The 13,146-nt window shown below is 40.4% G+C and overlaps 1 protein-coding gene across 1 annotated transcript in view; it reads right to left on the bottom strand.

Annotated features, from left to right (window-relative positions):
* Positions 1-1,622: 1,622 nt before the first annotated feature.
* The window catches only part of unc13bb (unc-13 homolog Bb (C. elegans)), a gene marked incomplete at both ends in the record, with an annotated part of 55,686 nt that continues 44,162 nt past the window's right edge, over positions 1,623-13,146 (bottom strand). Inside the window, 15 exons of the mRNA XM_080509928.1 lie at positions 1,623-1,908; positions 2,627-2,786; positions 3,529-3,621; positions 3,869-3,925; positions 4,132-4,279; positions 4,661-4,738; positions 4,822-4,875; positions 5,149-5,272; positions 6,155-6,301; positions 6,385-6,473; positions 10,326-10,403; positions 11,464-11,541; positions 11,895-12,038; positions 12,251-12,347; positions 12,640-12,766. Coding sequence (XP_080366054.1) covers positions 1,623-1,908; positions 2,627-2,786; positions 3,529-3,621; positions 3,869-3,925; positions 4,132-4,279; positions 4,661-4,738; positions 4,822-4,875; positions 5,149-5,272; positions 6,155-6,301; positions 6,385-6,473; positions 10,326-10,403; positions 11,464-11,541; positions 11,895-12,038; positions 12,251-12,347; positions 12,640-12,766 — 1,760 coding nt within the window. The remainder of the gene's footprint in view (positions 1,909-2,626; positions 2,787-3,528; positions 3,622-3,868; positions 3,926-4,131; positions 4,280-4,660; positions 4,739-4,821; positions 4,876-5,148; positions 5,273-6,154; positions 6,302-6,384; positions 6,474-10,325; positions 10,404-11,463; positions 11,542-11,894; positions 12,039-12,250; positions 12,348-12,639; positions 12,767-13,146) is intronic.

The raw sequence follows: 13,146 nt of genomic DNA, 5'->3' as shown, positions 1-13,146 counted from the left end.
GAACCTCCACAAAAGATGCAGTTGATAGATTGTACTTGTTAACTGTGATGGGGTGAGAGTGGCAAGGGTTAACAAACATAGAACATAGATCATAATAAAAAAGATGATCAGATGTGAACTTGGCACAAGGAACGTGTATGTCAAGAATGGCTATTACACATTGGTGGTCACAAATGATTATTCACAGGGGGGCAGATATACTGTAAGAAAAGAAGAATGGCTGTGGTTTCTACAGTGTTCAAAACTTGAGCATGTTTTCAGGTAGTTTACAGCAATATTCATCTTTCTTAAAGAGTACAATTTAATATAAAGAACAAGTTCACCAACACACGGCACTGTGTAACACTCCTGTCCATACACACCTGGAAAAGTAGTATGAGTGGGATACAAAACACTGAATAAAAATGATTGCCAAAGAGAATAAAGTACAGCTACAACATTGCAAAGATCATCAAGATTAAAAAATACAAAATGATAAGGGAAATCACTTTGACAATAATTACAGATGGATGAGTGACCGGTCATCATTAGTGGGAGTTGAAGAAAATTAAAAAGGTTTAAAAAAAAAAAAAAAAAACAGTAAAAAGGTCCACATTTACCAAAATAAGGCCACACAATAAAACAGCAGGAAGATGCGTGTAAACCAGAAATATGTCTATACTCTTAATCAGTTTGTGTCCAAATGTTCTGATATTTGATTTGGAAGAATAAGATGTTACCTGAATGGCTTTTAACTCACGGACAAACATCTCCTGCTTTGTGATCGAAGCGCACACACACTTATTGTTTTCTCCTCCTACTACACCACTGTGCAAATACTCAGACACGTCCGTCTCTGGCAGTAAACAACATTTTAAAAATCACAAGAATAAATATGTATAAAAAAAATAAATAAAATGGCTCGACGGTTCTGGTTTGGGCCTCGAGAGCCAAGAGCTGAGACCATAAATAAATAAATATGGCCAGTGGAGGACTCTCCGTCAACACACAGGGCCCAGTGTTTGGTCGGATTGGTGATGTTCTATGGGTGGATCGTTTGGGGGTAAAAGAGAACGGAAAGGCACACGTTGAACTAATTAATCCGGAAGAATCATCTTCTAGTTGTTCAATATGACATAAACTCTTTCACATTGATTTGAACTGTCACACCTGAACAGCAGGACTTGGCTAACAACATTTACTCGACAGAGTGTAAGGCATGAAATGCTTGGCCAAGGTTCGAGAAGGTTAAAGTGGGAGGTGAGGGTTATAGTACAACATCACGGGGGGGGGCATGGCATCCTCTTCTGCTCGTCAAGAGGCATTCCCACTGTGCCAACCCGGCTGATGGACGATGTTTTAAAAGAAAAGGTTAAATGGCTGTGTAAAGTGGTGCAACAGCTGGTGAGTGGCACGGTTGAGCGTGCCGGTTGCTGCGTGTAGCTGGGTAAACGACAAGTGTTTTGAAGAGCGTGGAGAGAGAGAGAGAGAGAGAGAGAGAGAGAGAGCGAGAGAGAGAGAGAGAGAGAGAGAGAGAGAGGGGCGACTGCATGTTGGTGAACTTGGCAAAGCACCGAGCAGCTGACAGCAGCTCGGACACATGGAAGCGTGGCGGAGATGAAACCCTCCCGACGCTTCGCCCCTCATCTGCCCTCCTCCGCTGACCGGGTCTCCGACTTCAGCCTCACGAACTCCTTGGCCACGTCGTCGCTGGAGCGCTGCGAGAGGATGCGCATGGCGGTGAGCCCCGTGTCGTCCATGTGTATGCGCTGTCCCAGCGGGCACCAGCAGGCGCAGTTGCCCTTCTCCATGATGTCCCTCAGCTGAATCACGGCCAGACCCACAACTCGGTCCGCACGGCCGAAACAGTAGTCCTTAACGCAGGCCTGCAGCTCGTAGCATTCGAACCCGTCCTGCTTACCCAGGACACTGTGGAGACACAATGATTTGTGCTGAATCATTCAAATCATTCCACTCTCACTTTACTTCAATCTGAAATCTTAAAGCTGCCAAGATGAATGAACAGAAAACGATTGACAACTTTTCTGATTATTATTATTTTTTAAAGTTTAAAAAAAATATGACACAAGCTTTTAAATATATTTCTTCCATTCCACTTTTCATCATCTATCATGATCAACTAAATACACATCAGATGAAAAGGCAAAATGGGCAAAACAAAATGACCATATTTGAATAGCAGGTGAAGAAAGCACCTGGTATTTTGTAAACAGGTAATTTAGTGGAATAATTCAAAAATTGGTTAAGCAGACAAATAATAAAAAGAAAAAAAATTAATTGTTCTTCTTTGTGAAGTGAAGATATCATTTGTTGTGTTTTTCTCTGTTAAAATCACCCAGATATGACTATGTTGTATTTGGTGCTATATAAATAAAGTTGAATTGAATTGAATTGAATTGAAGAGAGCAAAAATGTGAAAATACGGTTTGTGTGCAAATTAAAACACTATGTTCCTAAACATTTTGTGTTAAAATACAAAGCGATATAACTAGAAAAAAAGAAGTTACAATTATGTAACTTCAGTTAGAAATCATTCAAGATGATCAACAGATACTTTGGCTGTGTCGTCCTTTGAGTCAAAAAAAAAATCAAGACAGAAAAGAAAGAAGTGTGTTCCAGTACTCACAAATGAAATGTTTCGTTGAACTTTGGGGACCAGCTGTTGTTCTTGGATTTGGTCTGGAATTTGCGTTTCTTGTCGCTGAGGTGCGGTCCGATCATGGTGACCTCCACGAAGGGCCGGAACATGCCGGATGTCTGCCATTTCAAATCGTTGGCACCCATAACTGCAGTAGCACATGAGTAGTAGATATCATCATATGCTACGGCAATGACATAATACAAAATACGATAAATATTACATTTACAACTGCTAGACATGGGCATTAAACAGACATCTGTGGAAAAAAAGTCAACAAACAAACAAAGTTCTACTCTTGTTTTCCCACTCCCTAGAGTGGAAGACAGCCTGATTAGTGTGATGCAAACATTAAAGGTATATGATGTGAGAGTGGTGATCAGTTATTGTAATAACAAGAAGGTACAAACTGAACGCCGAACCCAGATCAGTCAACATTCTTCAAACCAGGGGTGTCAAACATAAAGCTCGTGGGCTAAAACCAGCCCACAAGAGGCTCTAATCCGGCCCACCACACAATGAAATTATAGATTTTTTTTTTTTAACAAATTTAGTAGTGGACACAACACAACACGGCATGAAACCGAGTGATACATGCGGCCAGAGTGACAGTGTAACTATAGTTTTTTTTTTAGACATTTCATTTTATTTTGCATGAGAAGGTTCCATTATAATCGGCCTTATGTTGAGCTTGTAATCATTTTCAGTAATGATTACTTGGTTTTGTGCCACAACAAAGAAAAACATTTACATTTGAAGATTTACTGGCCCGAACCTCTCAAGATGAAATTGTGCCGTATGTGGCCCCTGGACCAAGATATGTTTGACACTCCTGGTTTAAAATGACATTTGATAAAAAAAAACAAAAAAACCAACAAATTGTAATCAACCTTTGACTGTAACTTTCCGCTCTCCGTTTGCTGGATGAGTGTAGAGCTCAATCTGGACCGACACCTCTCCGATGGGCTTGTCCACACCTGAACCTAGTTTAAAACAGATGCAATCAGTGAGCTTACACTGAATACAACAAAAAAAACAACAACAAATAAACAAAAGAAAACACCTCCAATTAATAATGTAGTTTAGGAACAAAAGGGGAGTATAGAAATGGAAATGATGGGATAGGGCTGACCTGCCCACACTAATGTCAGAGGATGACAAACAAAAATTGTCGGATGGAGCGGGTGGGGAATGAAGGGACGTCTAGCGAGTAATTTTAATGAAACCTACCCCTGCTGGGCTGTATTTTTTCATTGGGAGTTAACCTAATACCCTTTCCATTGTGCACTAGCACAGAGGCAGCACGGGAGATAAAAGAGAAGACAACAATAATATGTCAACAATCCTCTGCATCACAAACACTCCAAAATATAACAAAATGCAAGTGCATTTCATTAAAAAAAAATTTATAAAAAAAAAATGTATTATCCGTAACATAAAAGCACGGTGCCCTCTTCTGGTGTAATCTGGGAATAGTTCAAGAGCTGAATTACCTTGCGCATGCTGCGTGGTCACGAAGGTCTTGATGAGTGTGTCTGTTGTCTGAGTGTAGAGGGAGAGAGCGTGGCGTAGAGAGGACAGCTCGGGACTCTTCTCCAGGAAGGCTTTCTTCAGGCCGTTCCCTCCGGCGTGGAAATATTGCTGCATGCGACACAAAGGGTGAATCTGCGCGTGAACAAACATCTGAAGGAAGCCAGTTACAGTAATAGGATCAGTGTTTCCTTGTAATCCATTCCAAACAGAGAAAAAATCTGAAGGTTACTCCGAGCAACAACAAAGAAATCTTCCTATTTTTTTTTCCCCCCCTTAATTTTCTGGCTCGGTTTATAATCCTGCTTCAATGCACCTCGTATGTCACCCTCTGCTCTCTGAATATATTCTCCAGGCTCTGGCTTGTTGACATCAGCAGTCACACGCTTACGAGCTGCCTACATGACCTCCCTGGGTTAATGGATGAAAAGCCGATGAATAATTCCACCTGGCTACCCCGCAATGAAACCAAAACCCGCCGTATAAACTGACCTTGATCGTGTCCAGTGCCACGTCCATGACAGCGCACTGCCTGGGAGACAGACTTCGAGCCTCCCCCGCCATGTGGTCCTGCAACAGGTGATGAGCACGGAGGGACGTTTTAGTCACTTTCGAGACATGGAAAGGCCTTCAATATGGAGGGATCGTGATACCTTCAGTTTGGAGAGTTGACCCAGTTCTTTAGCAGCTGAGAGGATCTGTGCTCCCTGGATACACGGAAAAAAAAACAACCTGGGTTATTCCTATAATACCAGAATTATTTGCAGAGATTAATAGCATAAGTGGTTACAGCTGATTGATAAAGTGAAATTAAATACTGCATTGACAAAATGTGTCCGCAATGTCGAACAGTGACTTTCACCCTTAAAAACAGGCTATTTGATTTCATTTATCTTTGAGGCTGAATTTGAGGACATTTCGTAAAGTCGTTGTGGTGACGCCAATGAGGCAACAACACTTTGGCCCTGGAGTCAACTTACAAAAGTGTCATTTCCCTGTGGCAAGACGATGGTCTTCTCCAGGCTGCTCATTACGATTCGCCACAACTCCTTGAGCACGCGCTTCAGTACCGTCTTCTCACATACGGTGGCGAAGAGAGTTAGCCTGCAAATACATGAATTCACATTATGTTCATTAGAAGAAAAGCGGGAATATTCCTCCAACGTGTATATCAACTAATGGGACGGGTGAGCTCGAATCAGTTCCAATGTTTTATGTTAATGGTAATGAAAATGAAAATAAAGGATTTATATTAGTGCAGTAAATGTAAGATTTAAGTATTACCACTCATTGGGAGCCATTCTTTGTCCCAACAGTGGAAAAAATACACAAGTAATTTGATCAAAGTAATGCTTCTTTTTAATCATTTAATTTCACAACTCTCCTAATGTGTGGCATAAAGCATGAACTACTATTTTCTTCCCTTTTTGTGTGTGTGTGTGTGTGTGTGATGCACCATCTTGTGGCCAAAAGTGTCTTTCTAAAAAAAAAAAAGGACAGACCAGGATTAGCTTCAAAATATCCCTGCAGCACCCAGCATGGACATCATCATAATAACTTCCCAAGCCTGATGATTGTTTTAGGTAACTTTGTAGGCAAACGTAATGGAAGAACAGGTGCAAAGTTAGTCTAGAACCATGATGGAACAGTGTACAATGGGTGTAAATCTACTGGAGAAAAAGTCGTATACTAGTCTAAAGCAGGTTATAATATAGTGTAGAAACAGGCTCAAACTTTGTTTGGAAAGATCCAAACAGAGACTATAAACTGTTCCAAACAGCATAAAACAAGTCCAAATTCAGCCTAGAATCAAGTCTAAAGTTAGTCTATATCAAGTTAATTAAATTGTTAATTTAAATTTAGAGTCAAAACGAAACAGTTCTGAACGTGTCTTTCTATTTTTAAGATCGTCACATCTCTATATCACCATGCAGTTCATTGTAAGAATGACAAACCCCTCTCTTACATCTGAACAGAAACACTCACTTTCCATCCAGGAAGTCCATAAGTGGCCGTAACATATTGTCAGAGTCGGCCTCCACCTGGGGTTTGGTGTTTGCATTGAGCGGCCCTTTGATTTGGTACAGCAGAGACGCCATCTGTCGCATGCAGTCGTTGATACGACTCTGGAAACTGGAACAAAAGCAAAAGACGAACCGGAACGATCAAAGGCAAAGTCACAAAGAATTGACTGCTGTGTGAAACTCAACGCATACCTGTTCCCAAATGTGCTGCTGAGCTCATCCAGCACGTTGTTCAGCCTCACTTGCAGGTCATTCAGCAGGTCACTGGCCTCAACGTCCATCTGTATTAAAAAAGGACAGTCGTTCATTTTCTGCAGTTTTGGATACAAAAAAAAACTTTAATGAACTCTTCAAACCTCTTAGAACTTCGAAAACGCAGTGGGGAAAAAAAAAACCCTTTCAAAAGGTGACATTTTCTGTGAATAGAGGACCTTGAACAGCAGCTCATAAAAAGGTTTCATTTCATATATTTGCAGCTTTTCGGCCAAAGTACCTCGAATTACCGGAACTTCTAAAAGCTGCACTTCATAGAGAAGACTGGAAGCTACAAATGACAGCGAAGAACTTCAATAACCTGCAGTTTTGTCCCATCCAGACATTATCCAGAAATCCTTTAAGAGCTACTAAATGTAGAGGAGAAAGTTACACACATGTGAGGAAACCCACCTTTTTCTCCATGGTGCCAAACTACAAGAAGAAAGCAAAGTTTAAAAAAAAAAAAAAAGAAGTTAACTATTTCAGGAGATGTGGGTGTCGTTCAAGGAAAATAAAAGCATGAGGTGGTGAGAGAGGAGGTAGGAAAGATCCGGTCTGTTTGCACAAAATAAGCACAGCCGGTGGGGGAGCCGAGGCGGAGGGATGGAGATGTGGTGTGGCTCATTAGGTCAATGATCCAACGAGCTCTGTGTGATTCATGGCCTGTCGGGGTTACGTGTTGCGGCGCCATTAGCGAGGGGAAAGAGATTTCGCTGCTCCGCAGCACAAAAGGAAAGCTTCAGGGGAGGGATGGTAGTGAGGAATGAATTGTGCTCTCTGTCTGTAATGTGCTGTATATGCTTTTCAGCTTCTTCTTTTTTTCCCCACCCTCCCAAATCATAATGTGTCTGCGCTCCTAAACTCACCTTTTTGTCTTCAAATGCATTTTCAGCCTACAGCAGCACAGAAAGGTGGCGAGCACAAGAAAAAGGGTCATTTAACATATTGGATTTGTTTATGAAAGTCGTGAACGTTCGTGGAAGTGGATTTTACATATGGTGGGAGTAACATTGGTGCCTACCTTTTCTTCTGATTCACTCATCTTTATGTAATTGAAATGATGGAATAAGAATTGAAAAAAAAATAAAACAAACGAAACAACCGTTAAAACAATTTTGAACAGTCGAAAATGAAATCACCAGAGCCTGTGCTTCAGTGTAAGTGATTTTAAAAATGTCCGTTTTCCTTCAAAAAAAGGTGACACCCACCTTCTCCTTGTCAGTCTTTTGCAAACAAAGGAAAATGAAAACACAAAACGAATGAAATAGTACGTCAAGTTATAAAAAAAAAAAAAACACCTGATGATAAATGAGAGGATGTTTATGGGAAGATCTGGGGGAAAACAGTGAATATTTGCAGTGCAAATCCTCACGGATGATAACCAGACACAACGCATAACCACAGGAGAGGTTCTGTCTTGGTGGGACCAGTGAGTGTGAAGTTGTTGGGAGTAGGTAGGACGGATAGATAATGTTGAAACCACTTCAAACTGCCACAAACCTCTGCCTCTATTTTCTCCCCTTCCTTCCCCATTTCCTCCTCGTCCTCATTCTCTTCAAACTAGGGAGTGGCAGTAAAAAAAAAAAAAATACAAAGTCTCATTGTTTTTTGTTTTTTCCCCAAGCTAATTTGGATGATTTGGAAACAGAATATTATCACAGGATGAAAGAGTATATGCAGTCATGTATAACAGAACATGAATGCATATACAGGAAACTTGCCTCCCATGCTAGGATACTGTTGTTGAGCTAGAAAAGGAAAAAAAAAAGAGGAAAATGGCTGTAACTATATATTTAGATCTCCTGAGATTTACTTTGTTGTATTGCTGGGATCCCCGTTTCATGATGATGCAGCCTCAGTGAAACATGGAGGTGGAAATGGCTGAATGTGAATGAAAGCTGCATTTTATAATCCTCAACATTTTTCAGACGCAGCAGATTTACAACTTTTGACAGCAATAAGGAAGAGAAGAGCAAATGTTCATTGTGCGCTGCAGATTTGCAGCTCATTCAAGCACGTTCTCACTCTTGTTTACACTTGAACATATGATGAAGGTTTCTATATGTTTCCCGAGTGAATGTATGATTGGTGATTAGAAAAGGAAAGGAAACATGTGAGGACCAGGAAGTTTTCATGTTTGACTATATTATCAGTTCATTTGTTAGCCCACATTAACATTGGCACTAACTTCACAGTACTTTAAACCGTTCCTGACACATCATAATGTAATCAGTTCATCATTGAGTTCACATTAATCTATGAATATAGAAGTGGATAGTGTGAAGTTGGCCTCCACTGTGTGGCACCAGAACGTGCAGCAACTGGAAAGATGTTATGGGGTCTTTTCTGAGAATAAATCCTCCCTTTTAATATTGAAGAAATGAGTGGAGAGGACAACTATACATTATTCAGTTGAGCATTTTCAGACCTGATTGGTTATTTTCATAATTGTAATGTACAGAGCCATGACTTTACCGGTTGCAAACTATACATAAAGCCCTTCCAGATATTCCCACTGGAAGCATCTCAAAAACACAGGACAAGTTATTGGGGGGGGGGGGTGCAGAGATTAATTTCTCTTCATTGTGATTTAGGTGAAGGGAGCCTTGTCACACAAGAGATCCTGCTAATCCAGCCCTCAAAAGTGACAACAGGAATGACAACAATATTGAGGCAATGCGATGTCAAAGCAGATATCACCCGATGTCAGAACATTCATTCACTGAATACAAAACTCTGCCCCATTGAAGATCTGGAGACCAAATGTATAAAAGAAAGAAAATCAGAAGAGTCATCGACATGCTGTGTTGTGTGGACAGGGAGTACAAACGAAAATGCACGAGCAGACTATGGACACTAGAAGTACCGGAACTATTTCTACCATAAGGTTTCACGTCTAAAACAAGCACATCCTTCTACAACTACAACCATGAATTCTAAAATCAGGCTACCTAGTTGAGATGCAACTGCTATTAAACTTCACCATTTTCTACAATTTGAATTATAGGCCAACCAGACTAGACGATGCATTGAAGCTGCTCGCGTTCACATTACCCACCGGAGTCTTTGCCCTCTCGTCCTCAGTGACAACCTGCTATCCAAGCCAGAGGAACACAAAAACGATCAATACTGCTGTTCACTGTTTACCATTAGGCTGATTAAACTATAGAAATATGCAGAACCTTATAGACTACAGTCCAGAACGATGGAAACCTACCTCCCCTCCTGCCTCTGCATTGTCCCCCTCCTCTTCCTCTTCTAAGGTTTCATATTGCTTTAATTGTAAATTAAGCACACTTGTTGAAAGTTAAACTGCTGCAGTGCCACAGTTAGTCAAACATTACAGTAAGACTACAGCTACAGCAGATTTAACATTACATATCAATGCTTGGGAGAGATTCTAAGCAGTCACAGCTGACCTGCCTATTGTCCTTTTTACGTAATCACAATACAACACTGATATAAAGGAAGAAATCAAGTCACTGCCTCAACATTCTCTTAGGGTAGTGCACAAGTGAATATCTGTAACTATTTACTTAAAGACACACTAAGAACTATAAGCACCACAGTAGTTACAGCGTCAAGAGAAATTCAATTTTTACTCCAGGAACCCTACCATTCTACTGGAAATGGCCTAAAAACCACTACTGTACATACCAAGACTTCCTCCGTAGCAATCTGACGTATGAAAAGAGACACAAGTACAACTATTGGACAACCTCAATGAGTTTTGCTGCTTGTTCTTAAACATGAAGGTTTCGTTGATATTGACTCAGCCGTAGCGTTGTGAAACGGGATGTATAAGCATCAGCTATGACCCCCGCAGTTCAAAGCAGGTCACTCTTGCTTCTGCAACGGTTTGTTTGCAGACGACTCACCTGTTTGGCGCCCATCGACTCGAACATCTTCTCCAGCTGGATTCTTAACTGCTGCACATTATTCATCAGCACACAGGGCTGAAAACGGACAGAAAGAGGACGGTAATCAGGCATGAGAAGTCTGATATGATCTTTATGAAATGTTTAAAACTGGGGTGGATCCCCGAGTCAGGCTCTTTAGATGTAAGGAAGGGAATGAAAATCAAAGGTGAGAATCACATGATAAGCAGGGAGCAGCTTAAACTCATAATCTCTTTCGTGTTTTGGACAGTGTGAGCTTCATATCCAAGTCAGGGTGTGATCAAGAGATAGTAAGCAATAGAATCTAAATATTCTAATTAAAGTCTAAAGTCAAATTAATTGCATCATGTTGTATTTAGATATACATGTGGGATCAAGTTTTGCATTATTTATAATTTAAAAAAAATCTGTCTTCTGATGCACTCGTGAAAAAATGTCTTTATTTATCCTGCACATTTTTATTTATTTATTTATTTTTTATAAAACACCTGTTGTTTACCAAAATCCTGCAGCTCAATACAAATGGATGACTTATAGATGACCCAGATCATTTCTTTTACATTATGATGAATAACATTCAATCACATTACTACATACATACATACGTATTTAGCACTCCTGTGTTAGCGTTGTATGATAGTATTACATATATTTTGATATGCATGACAGCATTAGGATGAGTGCAGGAGACACTATTTGCTGCATCAAGATTTATTGGAGAGAGAGATCTGCCTTTTACCCTGAGAGCGTCGCTCATACAGCAAACAGGATCATATTTAGTGCAACTGGCGGGATACAAACCTGTGCTTATCAAAGAAAAATGAACAACTGTCTTTTAATGTAATCATCCAATATTTCACTGGATTAATCATTTCCTACATAAAAAAGATGTCAGGTCACAAAGATTGGCAGGAATTTGATTCTGAATTGTCAATTAAAGTTTTCTAAGTTCTTGTCATGAGAACATGCATGATCGAGTCATTATGGAGAACACAGAAACATTTAAAACGAGCAGGAGAGTAGATCAAGGCGCTATCACAGTATTTACATTCAATGCACCCCTGTTATTTCTGGTAATACAAAGAAAAAAAAACAACAACAAGAGGCGACCACTTACGATCTTCTCCTTGTCAATATAAGTAGGGAAGCTCTTGGTCAGAATGGCACTGTACTGCAGGAGAACTTTGGCAATTGTCTGCAAAAATGACAAGAAATAACTTTTAGGAACAATCAAATAAAAAAAAAATGAAACAAAAAACAATTGTGGTTTCAATTCAACTGACTGAATAGATTGGTTTATGTTCTACATGGGGGAATATTGTACTTAGAAATGGTCTCGGCATACTTTCCTCTGCAGAAGACAACAAATCCCAAAGCCTAAACTAAGATCGCATTTCCCAGGATGGAAATATGTTCAATTTAGCAATTCTTTTTAATTGCAGGCTCCCGGTTTCCTTCACAAAGTGTGTGACGGTGCTGTAGCGAGACGTGAGCCTTCAACTTCAAGTCTCTTACAAACTAGTTTGAGCATTCAGTGTGGTGGGATACCTTGGAGAAGCGGCGGCTGTACTGAGCCATGACGTTTGGATCGGGACATTCCAGCTTCTTGATGATCTCGAAGCTCTGGTTGAGCTGAGTGAAGATGTCGACCACAGAGCAGGAGAACAGAGCATGCTCAGAGGTCTGCTGGAACTGAGTGGAGGCACAAACCACATGCGGCCATTATCAAAAAACTCCCATGACAGATTACACTGTTAAAACATCAACATGAAGTAAATGTAACAGCTATTTCATTCAGAACCTTATTTTATTTGATGAGTTAAGAACAAGCTGCAAATGACAAGATGTCATTCGTATGTATCGACCTTAAATAGCACATGAAGACGTCATTCTAATTATCTTACTCCATCTTTTTTGTCTCTCTCCAAGGCTCCGTGCATGAACTCCATCGACACATCCTCATTTTCATCCAGCCACTGCAGCACAAACTGCACAAACCACCTGAGAATGGGAAGAAAAGCCGATTGAAGATTAAAGTATTTCAACTAACTTTACACAGCAGGAAAGAAGACAACAGATACAGATGCACTTAAGGTTTAGCACCTGAGACAAACAAATTATTACAGAAGCGCAGGTGCTGTTTAGCAACACCAGCCTCTCGCTCGTGTTGATCATCAGCACAGACCCACTGACCAGCTGTTAATATTCAGTGTAACTGCCCTCCCTCTTGTATAATCTTCCTTATGCTGTCCTTTCCTGACACCCTCGAGTGAAAAACATGCCGTGTACTTACGATGGGTAATCAGGAACGACGTCTTTAAAAGCCGGCAGCTCCTTGACATACTCGTTGTAGAGCCACTTCACCTTGAAGTGCAAGTTCATGTAGTCTGTGCTCTTGCACAGTCGGTGCTTTTCATGCTCTGTGGGTACAAGAATGTGAGGTTGTAGCATTAATTTAAACTTTGACACAACTTTTGACATGACTGAAGAACAATCTCATGTTGTCTTTGATGCAGAAATAATGAAATGTACTAAAAGGAGATACACAGTGGAGTACAAGAAGCTCATGTTACAAATGTGTGACACAGTGGTGGGTCTTGTGATTTGACGGTACAAATCTCTATTTCTCAGCTTTCGTTAAATTTTACAGATATTGTTATATCGTTTAGGGATTTTGAGCAGTACACATTAGCAATGATGGAACATGACCGCAGCTCATTTATCTCACTTCTATCAAAGCGAGTGGGGACATTTTCACATATGAAATAATAATGAGCTCAAGAACAGGCAGCTACGTCAA

The sequence above is a fragment of the Blennius ocellaris genome, assembly GCF_963422515.1.
Source record: "Blennius ocellaris genome assembly, chromosome: 15".
Taxonomy (NCBI): domain Eukaryota; kingdom Metazoa; phylum Chordata; class Actinopteri; order Blenniiformes; family Blenniidae; genus Blennius; species Blennius ocellaris.
Note: the sequence above shows the minus strand (reverse complement) of the source record. Positions and strands in the feature narration are given on the sequence as shown.